Source organism: Rosa rugosa, chromosome 1 (genome assembly GCF_958449725.1).
Source record: "Rosa rugosa chromosome 1, drRosRugo1.1, whole genome shotgun sequence".
Lineage (NCBI taxonomy): Eukaryota > Viridiplantae > Streptophyta > Magnoliopsida > Rosales > Rosaceae > Rosa > Rosa rugosa.
Genome location: NC_084820.1, coordinates 42,098,211 through 42,112,061, shown reverse-complemented (window position 1 = coordinate 42,112,061; position 13,851 = coordinate 42,098,211). Strand labels below are relative to the sequence as shown.

Below are 13,851 nucleotides of genomic sequence, written 5' to 3'. Positions count from 1 at the left end.
CCACCTCCTCCTCTTCCTCCTCTTCCTCCACCGGCCTCGTCGTCGCCAACGACTCCTTGACGTTGCCGGAGAAGTTCCCATCCTGGGTCGTCGTCCCAGAGTACAAGCTCCCGGCGTAGCTACTCCCGCTCGACACCCTCGGCAGCGACACCTGCCGGTCAACGCTCCGGTCAGCCTTGAACGACGTCGTATCCGGCACCGCTGACGACACATCGACGGCCTCAAGCGGGAGCAGGAGCTCGCGATCCTCGTCGGGAACGTGGCAGGAGAACGACGACAGCGACGATCTCGTGCTCCTCACTCGGCTGGGTTTGGATCTCCGCTTGTTGTTGTGCTTTTTCTCGGTGACGAACCAGTTGGAAATGGCCGCCAGCTGTTGCTTCTTGGTGGATTGCATGCTGGCGGCGCTGCTGGTACTACTTGTGGTGGTGTTGGTGTTTCGACCGCCCGTGAAATATTGATCAGATACAGCATGCCTGTTGATTTCAGATTCTTCAGGTGGGTTCGATTTCGGATTTCTGGGTAACTTGCTAAGCTTGGTTCGAATTGCATGATTTGCATCCCACAGGGCCATTATTTTACTACCTTTGTCTCATATCTTTTCTGCAATGCCAGAGCTCTAAAGCGGCGATAATTTATGCTTTTTCCAGTTTTCTTCATAGTTGTTATTGCTATCTCTGTCTCTGTGTGTGTGTGTGTGTGATTGTGTATCAGTAGTTGCTTTGAAATCATAGTTGCATTCAAAGCCCCAGAGCATACTATTTGTTGTTTAAGTGTTTGACAGAATTGACAAATGGTTCATTGTATAAATTGAGTGATGATTGGGTTTGTGCAGAGGAGAATGGGAGAGGACTTTGACAGTCAATGGGTTTTCTAAATCCAGTGGTAGGAGGGGGGTTTGTGTGAAGGAGAGTGATGAGGGATAAACTTGTGTTCGAGAGAGAGAGAGAGTGAGAGAGAAGCAGAAAAATAACCCAAAAAAAAAAAAAACAGAGAGAGAGAAGAATTTTTTTTTAAAAAAAGAGAAAAAGAGAAAATGAGGGGTAAAATTGTCATTTTGGATCAAATTGTGTGAAATTTGAATGTCTAGGGAGTTATCTGTTAAAATTAGAATGTTAAGGACTGAACTGTCGACGCACCCAAAGATGAGGGTGTGACCAGTAATTTGCCCTTTAATTAAAAAGTTGATGTATGACAAACATCAACACACTTTAGACTTTCCCTCTGCTATAAATACATAATTTATAAGCAGTAATCTTACAACATCTCCATTATCTCTCAATTTTCCAACTTTTTCTTTACAGATATGAAAAAGTTCGATACTTGAATACTCATATTGGTCAACCTCACTTTAGTCCTCCTACGTTTCTATCTATTCCTGTGCTGCATGAAGTGACTCCAGGTAATTGTGGATACTAATGGTTTTTTTTTTAATTTTTTTATTTATTTATGATGGTAACCTCTTGCACAATTTCCTTTGCCATGTCTTGAAGTCGGATATCTTATTGCACCCCCACTCTTACCATTGTTTTATAATAGTAAAGATATCTTGTATATATAGTCTAGTTTCTTATTTTTAGGGATAATAATGTGTCGACTTTAAACTATCCAAACGAGAACTTAAAATCCATTATTAAACTATAGAGAATTACGTGTACAATATTTTGGCATACAAGATATCCTAATCAAATACGGATTAGGAGATCTACAATATTCTACCCTATTACAACTAGAAGAAATAATCATGTTTAGGTCAGGTACACATAATTTGGGTTTCCATGCATCAACAATTTATTGGACACATTTTTATAGTTATATTTATGACTTCTATATATATTAAGTGACTACATCCAATGACTAAAATATTAAGTGATGAAATCTAAAAATGTATATATAGGATATTGTACCACTCTTGGCATTTCACCTACCCATGGCAAAAATGTGAATCATCACCCTATTTTCAGAAGTAAGTTTTGTTTTGGATATTATTCTGAATTTAGCATTCCACTGGATATTGGATATTGGAAATTGGAATGCTATGCACCGACTACTTTGATAAAAGAAAAATAACAAAAATCAAATTTCTAAAAATAAAAAATTTGATAATTGATTCCACCTTATCTAAAAATTAAGAATCAACTACTATTAATTTTTTTTTATAAAAAAAAAAAAAAAAAACTATTAATTGTTGGTAACAAATTTAGGTTGTAGCTCATTGCATTCCAGTAATGAGAATATTTGTTATGCGACTTGACCGAGCACCTTTTATCTAGGTTAGAATTGAGAGAGAAGTTAGATATATAGAAGACAATAGAAAAGGTTAACCAGCAACGTTGCTACGTACGCGCGGTTCATAGATAATATATACAAAACCAGAATATTCATTTGAATTATAAATAGTTCATTCTCTCACGAAAAGGTCTTCAATATATGCGTTCATAATTTACATCACTCATAACACTATACATATGTGGTCGCACCTAAGTATGCATTACATGTATGGATATGTTAATTAGTAACCAAAGAGGAGTAATTGTTGGCTCGTCTGTTCTCGACCATCAAAAGTAGATATGGAGCAGTTACTTCTGATGATGGAGTTGAGTATAGCTTTCTCCAAATCTGAACTTATTCCAAGTTGGACAAGTGAGACAATGTAATTCATGAGAAGTGAATCGCATGGAACAACAATAGGTCCGTCACTCGGTATTCCAAACTCTTCTTCGGAAATCTTGAAAAGCTCTTGAAAAATGTAGTTGCATAGAAAGGATAAGGGAAGAACAAAACGCCTTTGGTCAAGGGTGTAGATAACAAAAGTACCTTTATCTGTAGACTTAGGGCTATCCATCTTGAAACTAGTACTTACTCCTGCTCTTGGGTATGAGTTCTTTTTCCTTCTGATGACTGGTATCTTCCTAGTCAGTTTGATGAGTTTCTTGGGGCTGAGCATCATATCCATGGCCAGGGGAGTTTTTGGAAAATAAGAGAGCTAGAAAAGTTTGAATTTTCTTTAGAATGCCAAAATGTTGCTATGCTAGTAGATGGAGATCAATGAAGGTGGGTTTCCTATTTATATAAATTCCCCTGGCATTCCAGACAATATATTGTTGGTGTAGCTTTCTATGTAGAAGTACATATTTCGATCAGTTATACATTGGAATAGATGATTAAGTACTTGCTTAGTACATACTTGGTGGAGAAAATTTCAATGTTTGTTTAGCAACAACATATCGAAATAGATGCTTGAATAAATTTGTTGATGAATTAATTTTGTTTTGTGCTTTGAGGACAGAACTAAAAGAACTCAGGGGGGAGGATTCAGTTTCCAATAGCGTCAGTTGTATAAACAAGATAATATTGGTGAGTTGTTAATTACTAGGTTACGCTTGTTGGTTTAGATTCGAAATGACTTTATTATTTGTGTTGGTTGTACGGTTTTTCCTATTAACAAACAATTAAAGAGTATCATTTTGCATAGTAAATCCCTCCCCACTACAAAAAATGGTATAAATAGAAGTTTCCCAAGTTGGAAACTTACTATTTTCATTTCCTTCCTTTTCCGGAAACCTCTCTTTTCTCTCTCGGTCGACACCTTCAGAAACGAAGATTTCCATCTGACCCGACCCGAACCCGGTAACCCGACCCGACTTTTCTGGCTGTTTCCGGCGGTCTCCGGCCGAGAAATTTTCCAGATAGGATCGCCTCCTCCGTCTGGTCGTCCCCGTGGTGTCCTCTAGCACCGATTCTCGGTGGTGGCGGCGGTAGAAGGCGGCGCAGTTGGGTGTTTTCGAACCCGATCGGTTCTCCGATCTCCGACGTCGGCGAGGCTTCAAGCTGGGCTTGGGGAGCTCAGAGCAGTCTCCTTGTGCGAGCTGTGGTGGTTGTTTAGAAGAATTCACGTGAAAACTCGATCAACTCAGTGTGGATTACTGTTCACGGTTTGTGAGGTAGTTTTCGATCCCTGATGGTTGTTTTCTGATTTCGAGCTAGTTATGAGATTTCACAAGCATGCTTAGATGAAGAACTTTGATGTTGGGAGTTTTGTGAAATATTGAGTTTTGGCCCGCTGCGGTGCGCCACTGCCTGTGGCGGCGTTCCGGCAGTGTTCTGGCCATGTATGAGATTGTTTCTGGTATTATATGTCTTCTACTCGTCGATACGAGCGTTTTGATATATAATACGCATATTTTGGAGTTCGTATGAAATTGTTATGATTTTTACGATTTCATACCGGTTGATTTATTCGATCCGTGAGGATCCGAGCGTCCGATCGACTTGTGGTTGGGACGTATCGATCGTGGATGTATTCCGGAGACTTTGGGAGGTTTCGGATGTGGTTTCGCCTCAATTGGCGCCACTTTGAGGATTTTAGTTCAAAACAGGGGTTTCGAACTTAAATCGTTTGTGAATCGTTACTAAGCTGAAACCGTATGTGATTAGGTACTTGGGAAGTATTCTTGGACGGTTGCTTTGTGGTTTGGCTGCTTTGTTCTGTATTGAAGACGCAGCGGGAGTTTCGAGGTGAGTAATCTCACAAGGTTCATTTACGAACGGATTTAATTGGTTGATTTTGATTAGCTTTCGAAATGAACTATAGATGATATTAGTGGCATTTCTGAGTGGATGACTATGTGTGTACATATATATATATATATATATATATATATATATATATATATATACATATGTATTCATGTTTTGGTGGGTTGTGGATTGATGAAAACAATATGCATGAATTGGTGCGTTTTATTGTTTTGGGTTGTGGCTTTTCGGAAAACAAATGGTGAGAAATGGTATTTCTATTGTTTTGAAAAGTGTTTGAGGAATTGAGAGTCACAGGTTGTGATTTCTCATTTTGGGTTGATTTTATGTTTTGATCCGACGACCGGTGGTCTGAGGATGTGAGAGTCACAGGTTGTGATTTCTCTTTTTGATTTGATTTGACATTTGGGGTCCGGTGCGACTCATTTAATATTTTGATCTGAGGGTCAGGTTGGCCTAAAGATCCGGGGTTGCAGGTTGCTTCCTCAGGCAATGTATATTGTAAGGTTGAACCTTGGCCGAGGTGACAGGTTACGATATATTCAGTTAGAGCTCTAGTCTGTCTGCCATGGTACCTCATGGATCCAAGTAGGTTACTTACGATTGCTGGGTACGTATGTGTTCGTCCAGGTTGGACCGATTGATGTGTTTTGTCCAGGTTGGACTGATTTAACGTGTTTTGTCCAGGTTGGACTTATTTGACGTGTTTTGTCCAGGTTGGACTGATTTGACGTGTTTTGTCCAGGTTGGACCGATTTAATGTGTTTGTCCAGGTTGGACTAAAAGAATCATATGCTATTTGTTAGGTTAACAATATGTATGATTGATGTACGTATGTGTTTGTCCAGGTTGGACCGTTTTGATGTGTTTTATCCAGGTTGGATCGATTTATCATATTTGAATTGTTAGGTTAACGATTTATATGATTTTGCCACTGTGTGACTTTTGTGATTTCCTTTTGGGAAAAGAGTATTGTTTTGGGAAGCATGGTATGTTTTCCTTATTCTCGAGTCGAAAGGTTTTCCTCGTGTTTGGCGTGAGTTGTGCGGGCTTTTATCCCGTGATTTGGTGTGAGTTGTTTTGAGTTACTCATACGGGCTTGCAAAAGCTTACCGGGTTTGTTGTGTGACAACCCGATGCACTATTCAAACGGTGTAGGGGTTAATCCTGCAGGTCAGGGTAATCGTGGCTGAAGCTGAGGTAGCTTGTTGGCAGCAGAACTGGTAGGAAGCAAATTTGTTTGGCTTTGCCATTGTTATGACTTCCGCTTTGTAGTAAACTCTGAGGAGCTTTTACGTTTTATCTTGTTGTTGACAATTTAATTCGTAAGCTTATGTAATATATGACTCTGTGGGCGGGTCAATATTGACATAGTGAGTTCAGGGTATCAATATGTATGTTGTATAAGGGGAAAAAGTTTTCCAGGTATTTGGTATTGATGGCTGAACGTTCACGCATGTATAATTATGGGGTATATCGATTTTTAATTTTGTTAAAAATCAGGGGCGTGACATAATTGACTATCATTTTTTAAAGAAAAGTTTTCTTCTGGTTGAAAGGGTTTGAGTATAGGCTCATTTATTTCTTTATTTTTTTCTTTTGAGTCTGGTCTAGGTTCAGACCTAACTCAGGTTTCTATACGATCCAATTGAGTTCCTACCATATCTAAATACTGGTTTGTAAAATTATTTTGTTCCATAAGTTTTTGAATATCTTCTTTTGTTGATTCTTTTTGTCTATCTAGCGCATTTTGCATTTTGTATGGGGAAGCAATAATTGTTTCTTTTCTTACTGGAATTTTTATTTCTTCCATGGATGGTCTCTTGGCTTCTAGAGTTTTCTTATCTGCTAGTGTCACGCCCCGAATTTTGAATAATAAATTCAAATCCGAAACATGAATTAAACCACTTAATCAAATAAACGTTCTGAATTTTTTTCTCAATATAACCTCACCACACGGTACACAAACTCCAAATCTCGAAACCTCGAGTTCATTATTACAATTCACTCTCACAAGCAATATTGTAAAGGTCTAAATGAGCATAATACACCTCACAAAGTAATTTAGATCGACACAATTGCAGCTACTCTACGCAGCTCGATCTCCATCCTGATTCTCTTGACCTGTAGTAGTACCCGCTACACAATTTGAATAGTGTACCGGAATTGCAACAACACCAAACCCGGTAAGCTTTTGACAGCTAGTATGAGTAAACAAGAATGAACTGTTGATTTATTAAAATACATTTCCTTTAACTCAAGTATAGAAATGTAGAATCATCACAATCACAACGACCACACAAAACCACTTCACTTTCTCACTCTCATATATATATATATATATAGACACTTATGAGTTACTCTCAATTTCCCTCATAAGATCACTCAACATTTGGCAGACAGACTAGAGCTCTAACTGATCGTTTCCACCTACCCGGCGCGAGAGCGTGGTTCACGATTTAATACTATTCAGTTCCACCTACCCGGCGCGAGAGCGTGGTTCGCTGATAGTATGCCATGGTCACCCCGTGACCTATTGATCTCCACAGATCACAACAATTTATTGTTCCTCAACAATAAAACTCAACACCTCTCTCAATATATTGTTTCTCAACAATAAACTCAATACCTCTCACAATATATATTGTTTCTCAACAATAAACTCAACACAACTCCAACAATACATATTATTTCACGTAAATAATATATATACATAGACATTCGCACAGGAATGCCTATTAATACCAACTATAGTTCGCACGCATTAAAGCAATAAATTCATTTTATACTTAAATTTATTTTCTTACCTGTGAGCCGCAGCCCTATGAACCGTAGTTGATCAAATTCATATTATTTCAAAACAAATCTTTATTTCATAAACAATTTCCACACAATTACAACAAAAAAATCAATTAATTATATTTGGTTCGTAATATGAACCATGTGAGGTTTACTCACCTCCAATTCCCGCTGCGTCTTCTAAAAGCCAAATATCAATCTGAATCGTCCGCCAAATAAATCCATCGATCACCTAATCCAACAAGATCTTAACTTAGCCAACAACTCACAAGCATACTTATACGACGATCCAACGGTCGGATCGAAATTAAATGATGATCCAACGGTCAGATCCTCACGGATCGCCTTTAGGATCATCCTCCAAAATTATCACGAAGATCCAACGGTCAGATCTTCTTGAATCACTCTAACAAACATCTCCATAAAATTATATGAAAATCTGACGGTCGGATTCTCACGAATCGCCTCCCTAATCACTGTTTTGCATTTATACGAAGATCCAACGGTCGGATCTTCGCCCATGACCACACAAAGCCACTGGGACAGTCATAAGATCATCATATCAAAACTATAATTCCATCGGGCGGTCCGATCTTCACAGATCACAAATCGAACGATCGAAATCGATCGAAATCGTAAAATTCATAACTTAAACATACGATCTCTAAAAATTATGAATTATATCTGCAAACGATCGTATCGACACGTAGAACACAAAAATGGACAGAAACTGTCCTTAAGGTGGCCGGAGGTCGCCGGAAACCACCATCACAGTGGCGGCGCCGCCACCCATCCAAAGTCAAAATTTGACAAAACTCCCAACATCAAAGTCCTTCATCTCAACTCCAATTTCACTTTTCATAACTACACCAAAGTCAGATTATAAGCCAAAAGAGTCGAATTTTACCTCACAAAATTTTCAGATCGGATGAACCCTAGTTTCCAAATCGTGCGAATTCGATCACCACAGCTCGATTTGATGCAACCCACCTTAGGAGAAATGATCTACATCCTCAGGAGTGCAGAATCCCTTCAAGAAAAACGGCAAAAGGTGACCGGAGGAGGGAGAACAATAGTGGCGAAGTGAGGCGATTTCCAACTCGGCTGCACCATGTTCTTCGACTTGCAGAGACCACCACGATGGTTATTTCCCATCGATGTCTTCTTGAAAGTTTTAAAGGACTTCAGGGCGAACGAAATTGCTTTTGGAAGCAAGTCGATTAGAGGTCTCTGGAGGGAGATATGGCCGGACAAAGGAGAGCCCAGAAAACAGTGGGGGAAGAGCGATTTTGTCGTTGGCAGTCCCACTTCTCGGTCTCGATTCTTCTTCTCCAGCTCGTTTCAAGTTCGACTTCATGTATAGACCAAGGCGAGCAAAAGCCCTCCAAGAACTCGGCCAAAGGTGGCCGGAGTTGGGAGAACGATGGAGGCGAAAGGAGGAGGCGCGACTGGGCTCGGGAGAGAACTGGGGAGGGATTTCTGGAATTCTGGAAATTCTGTCCTTGTTTGCAATTTCCGGAAATAGAAATGTATTTATACCAAAATGGAAATATCTTCAAAAATCCATAACTAATTCACACGAACTCCGATTTTCGCGTTCTACATAAGCACGAGTTCGTATCGACAAGCTCTACAACTTTCATGAAGGAAGGTTTCCCAAATTTTGAACGTATAAAAAGTCAACTTTCGCGAGCCTCTAAATAACGTTCGTTTTCGAAAATTAATCGTTCGAACTAATTCCACAACTTCTCCAAGCCTCGTACTTGCTCCCACTATCGTGAAATCATTTCTAAAAATCCACGGAATTTAATTTGGATTTTTCGGGGTATTACAGCTAGAGTCCAAGTTTTTGTGACTTTATTTGTTACGTTAATTTTCTTGTTAGAATTATGTTCAGTTTTGGAAAAGTCAAAGTACCAATCAAAGAAATAAATATTTAATTTGTGCTTATTTAAAAAGGCATAGTATTCTTCTTGAATTTGGTCTCTTTCTTGTTTGTCAAACATTATGAAGAAGACTTTATGTTTGAAACTATTCTTGTCAGAGTAAAAGTCTTTCCTTAGGTATTCTTTGTCTATTTCAAAGGGTTTTAATATTGTAAAGATTTGAGGGTCTCTTATTTCTTCTGCAGCCATTGAGGATTGAGTTGGCGAAGCATGTCTAGTTTCTTGTTCTTCTACTGTGTAGAAAGGTCTTGGTATTGTAGAGGATTCATCTAAGTTTCTTAGATTAAGGTTTCTGAGATTTCTTTCATTTTCATGTGAGATTGGGATTGATTGGGTAGATCTTCTTGAGCTTGAAAATTGTCTGCAGAGCAGATTGTTTCCTGTACTACTTGATGCAAAGCGTATGTTTACACTTGCATTAGAATTTTGGGAAATATAATCTACTTGATGGCTTTCTATGGATTTTGAAGGAATTGCCTCATCAAGTTTCCACTCAGAGGGTAGCTCAATGTCAGTCCACTTTGTCAGTCCCATCAATGCTCATTTTATAAATAGAGTAAAAAATCATTTATTACTATTTATTCATAATTTTCTTTTACTATTATATTTACTAGCAATATGCCCGCATTTCTCGTGGGTGATATTATGATGTTAATGGAAAATAGATCGACTAAAAAGAATAGTTGTTATTTATTTTTTAGACATAAAACAATGGTAGTTTGACTAATTACACTTTGACACTTTTATCTATTTATATTCTATTAATTTAATTTAATAATTATATTATTGAAGGGTATTATAGGTACTTCAAAATTTGGTGAAGCCCTTTGACACTAAAAGTGGGCCTCCATTTGTATATATAGTCTAGTTTCTTATTTTTAGGGATAATAATGTGTCGACTTTAAACTATCCAAACGAGAACTTAAAATCCATTATTAAACTATAGAGAATTACGTGTACAATATTTTGGCATACAAGATATCCTAATCAAATACGGATTAGGAGACCTACAATATTCTACCCTATTACAACTAGAAGAAATAATCATGTTTAGGTCAGGTACACATAATTTGGGTTTCCATGCATCAACAATTTATTGGACACATTTTTATAGTTATATTTATGTCTTCTATATATATTAAGTGACTACATCCAATGACTAAAATATTAAGTGATGAAATCTAAAAATGTATGTTAATGCTTGGATCCGTTGGGGATCTAATTAACGATAAGTAAAGAGAGATAGAGAGTGACACAAGATGTATAGTGGTTCGCCTCCGCATGAGCGGGAGACTACGTCCACTTGAAAGCTATACTAGTGTGTCGAGCCTTGCGGCCTAACAAGATTACAAAGTATGTAATGGGATGAATGAATGTGTTGAGTTGTGGGAGGAGGCATTCCTTTTATAAGTCAAGGAAGCCATCTCCTTTACTTGTTCTTCGATGTGGGACAAGCAACCATACAATTCTAGCTAGTTTCAAGAAGCATGTAGAAAGCCATGTTGTGGAGGCATCTTGGCAAGGGCGGGAAGGTGGCTTCCCAGTGGCGGATTTGCGACTTTCGGATACCGCCAAATCCGCCGCGTAGCCTGAACATAGGGCTACACGATGCATGTCTCGGTTGGGCCTTGTCATGTCTTGTGGATGTCCCAGAGTGGGTGTTACTTATGCTTGGTGAGATAGCAAATACTCCATATTATTGGAGGTATGTACAATGTATATATAGGATATTGTACCACTCTTGGCATTTCACCTACCCATGGCAAAAATGTGAATCATCACCCTATTTTCAGAAGTAAGTTTTGTTTTGGATATTATTCTGAATTTAGCATTCCACTGGATATTGGATATTGGAAATTGGAATGCTATGCACCGACTACTTTGATAAAAGAAAAATAACAAAAATCAAATTTCTAAAAATAAAAAATTTGATAATTGATTCCACCTTATCTAAAAATTAAGAATCAACTACTATTAATTTTTTTTTATAAAAAAAAAAAAAAAAACTATTAATTGTTGGTAACAAATTTAGGTTGTAGCTCATTGCATTCCAGTAATGAGAATATTTGTTATGCGACTTGACCGAGCACCTTTTATCTAGGTTAGAATTGAGAGAGAAGTTAGATATATAGAAGACAATAGAAAAGGTTAACCAGCAACGTTGCTACGTACGCGCGGTTCATAGATAATATATACAAAACCAGAATATTCATTTGAATTATAAATAGTTCATTCTCTCACGAAAAGGTCTTCAATATATGCGTTCATAATTTACATCACTCATAACACTATACATATGTGGTCGCACCTAAGTATGCATTACATGTATGGATATGTTAATTAGTAACCAAAGAGGAGTAATTGTTGGCTCGTCTGTTCTCGACCATCAAAAGTAGATATGGAGCAGTTACTTCTGATGATGGAGTTGAGTATAGCTTTCTCCAAATCTGAACTTATTCCAAGTTGGACAAGTGAGACAATGTAATTCATGAGAAGTGAATCGCATGGAACAACAATAGGTCCGTCACTCGGTATTCCAAACTCTTCTTCGGAAATCTTGAAAAGCTCTTGAAAAATGTAGTTGCATAGAAAGGATAAGGGAAGAACAAAACGCCTTTGGTCAAGGGTGTAGATAACAAAAGTACCTTTATCTGTAGACTTAGGGCTATCCATCTTGAAACTAGTACTTACTCCTGCTCTTGGGTATGAGTTCTTTTTCCTTCTGATGACTGGTATCTTCCTAGTCAGTTTGATGAGTTTCTTGGGGCTGAGCATCATATCCATGGCCAGGGGAGTTTTTGGAAAATAAGAGAGCTAGAAAAGTTTGAATTTTCTTTAGAATGCCAAAATGTTGCTATGCTAGTAGATGGAGATCAATGAAGGTGGGTTTCCTATTTATATAAATTCCCCTGGCATTCCAGACAATATATTGTTGGTGTAGCTTTCTATGTAGAAGTACATATTTCGATCAGTTATACATTGGAATAGATGATTAAGTACTTGCTTAGTACATACTTGGTGGAGAAAATTTCAATGTTTGTTTAGCAACAACATATCGAAATAGATGCTTGAATAAATTTGTTGATGAATTAATTTTGTTTTGTGCTTTGAGGACAGAACTAAAAGAACTCAGGGGGGAGGATTCAGTTTCCAATAGCGTCAGTTGTATAAACAAGATAATATTGGTGAGTTGTTAATTACTAGGTTACGCTTGTTGGTTTAGATTCGAAATGACTTTATTATTTGTGTTGGTTGTACGGTTTTTCCTATTAACAAACAATTAAAGAGTATCATTTTGCATAGTAAATCCCTCCCGTTATCAACAATGACTACAAACTCAGTGTCTTTCTGTTAATTAGCATTATAACCGAAAACAAACTCAGCTCCCAATTATGTCCAGTTGTGTGGAGGTTAGCTAGGTTGCATACACTACCACAAAATTGGCTATAGGACACCATCAGTTAAGGGTGCTTAATGGTGGGCATAGGCCACTGTTTTCTTCATTAGCCACCATGCGGCCACCCATCCAATGTCAGTCCCCATTGCTCCAGTTTCTAATGCAGCATAGAACACCAATAAGTAATCGGTGGCAAAACTTTTAACTTGACAAACAATCTGTCACATCAATTATGTCTTGTCATAGAGCAATCTTTCATAAATTCATCTTTGTTTCTTCATGTTGGTGATCTCGTTCTAATTAAAACTGTCTGACATGCATCGGTTATGAAACATGCATAAATTAGGGTTCATTCGAGGCGCGCACACAAAAAAAAAAAAAAAAAAAGACAAACAAACAAACAAAGATGCTTAATTTTAAGCTAGCAGGGTTCTCAACTTCTCATCATTATTGCTCATATTAGAGTGTGAAACAAAAGACTGCTAGGGTTCTACACAATATTGATGATTTGAATTCTAATACTCGATCTGTTTATCCCACAGAAAAACAGTAAAAGTCATCCAAAATTAAATACATGCATCATGTACTCAACGAAAATATTTATTTTTTCTCCATTACGTTTCTACAAAATTTACATTTACTTCAAGTCCCACATAACACTGACACATATATATCTAGTGAAATCTAACTATATACGTACAACATATTGACCTGATCTATTCAGAAGCCACAAAGGAGTAATTGTTGGTTTGTCTGTAGTTCTTGATCAAAAGTAGACAAGAAGTAGCTACTCCTAAGCCTAATAATAGAATTGAGGATAGCTTTCTCCACTTCTAAACTCATTCCAAGCTGAACAAGTGAGACTATATAATTCATGAGGAGTGAATCGCACGGGAGTACGATAGGACCGCTTCTCGATATTCCTAACTCTTCTTCAGACATCTTAAAGAGCTCTTGGAAAATGTGGTTACAGAGATAGGATAAAGGAAGCATAAAACGTCTCTTGTCAAGGGTGTAGATGACAAAAGTGCCCTTATCTGCTGTAGTACTATTCATCTTGTTACTGCCAATGACTGTTGGGTGTGAAGTTCTCTTCCTCCCAATAACAGGTACCTTCTGCAACTTCTTGGTCATTTTGATGAGCTTCTTCGGGCTGAGCATCACGTCCAT

The 13,851-nt window shown here is 37.9% G+C and overlaps 1 protein-coding gene across 1 annotated transcript; it reads right to left on the bottom strand.

Moving 5' to 3' along the window:
* Window positions 1-12,755: 12,755 nt before the first annotated feature.
* LOC133728357 (auxin-responsive protein SAUR68-like) lies at window positions 12,756-13,851 on the bottom strand. Its single transcript, XM_062155775.1, has 2 exons — window positions 13,582-13,851; window positions 12,756-12,899 (listed from the first exon to the last, which is right to left on the bottom strand). The coding sequence occupies exons 1-2, from the start codon at window positions 13,849-13,851 to the stop codon at window positions 12,756-12,758; spliced, it is 414 nt and encodes a 137-aa protein (XP_062011759.1).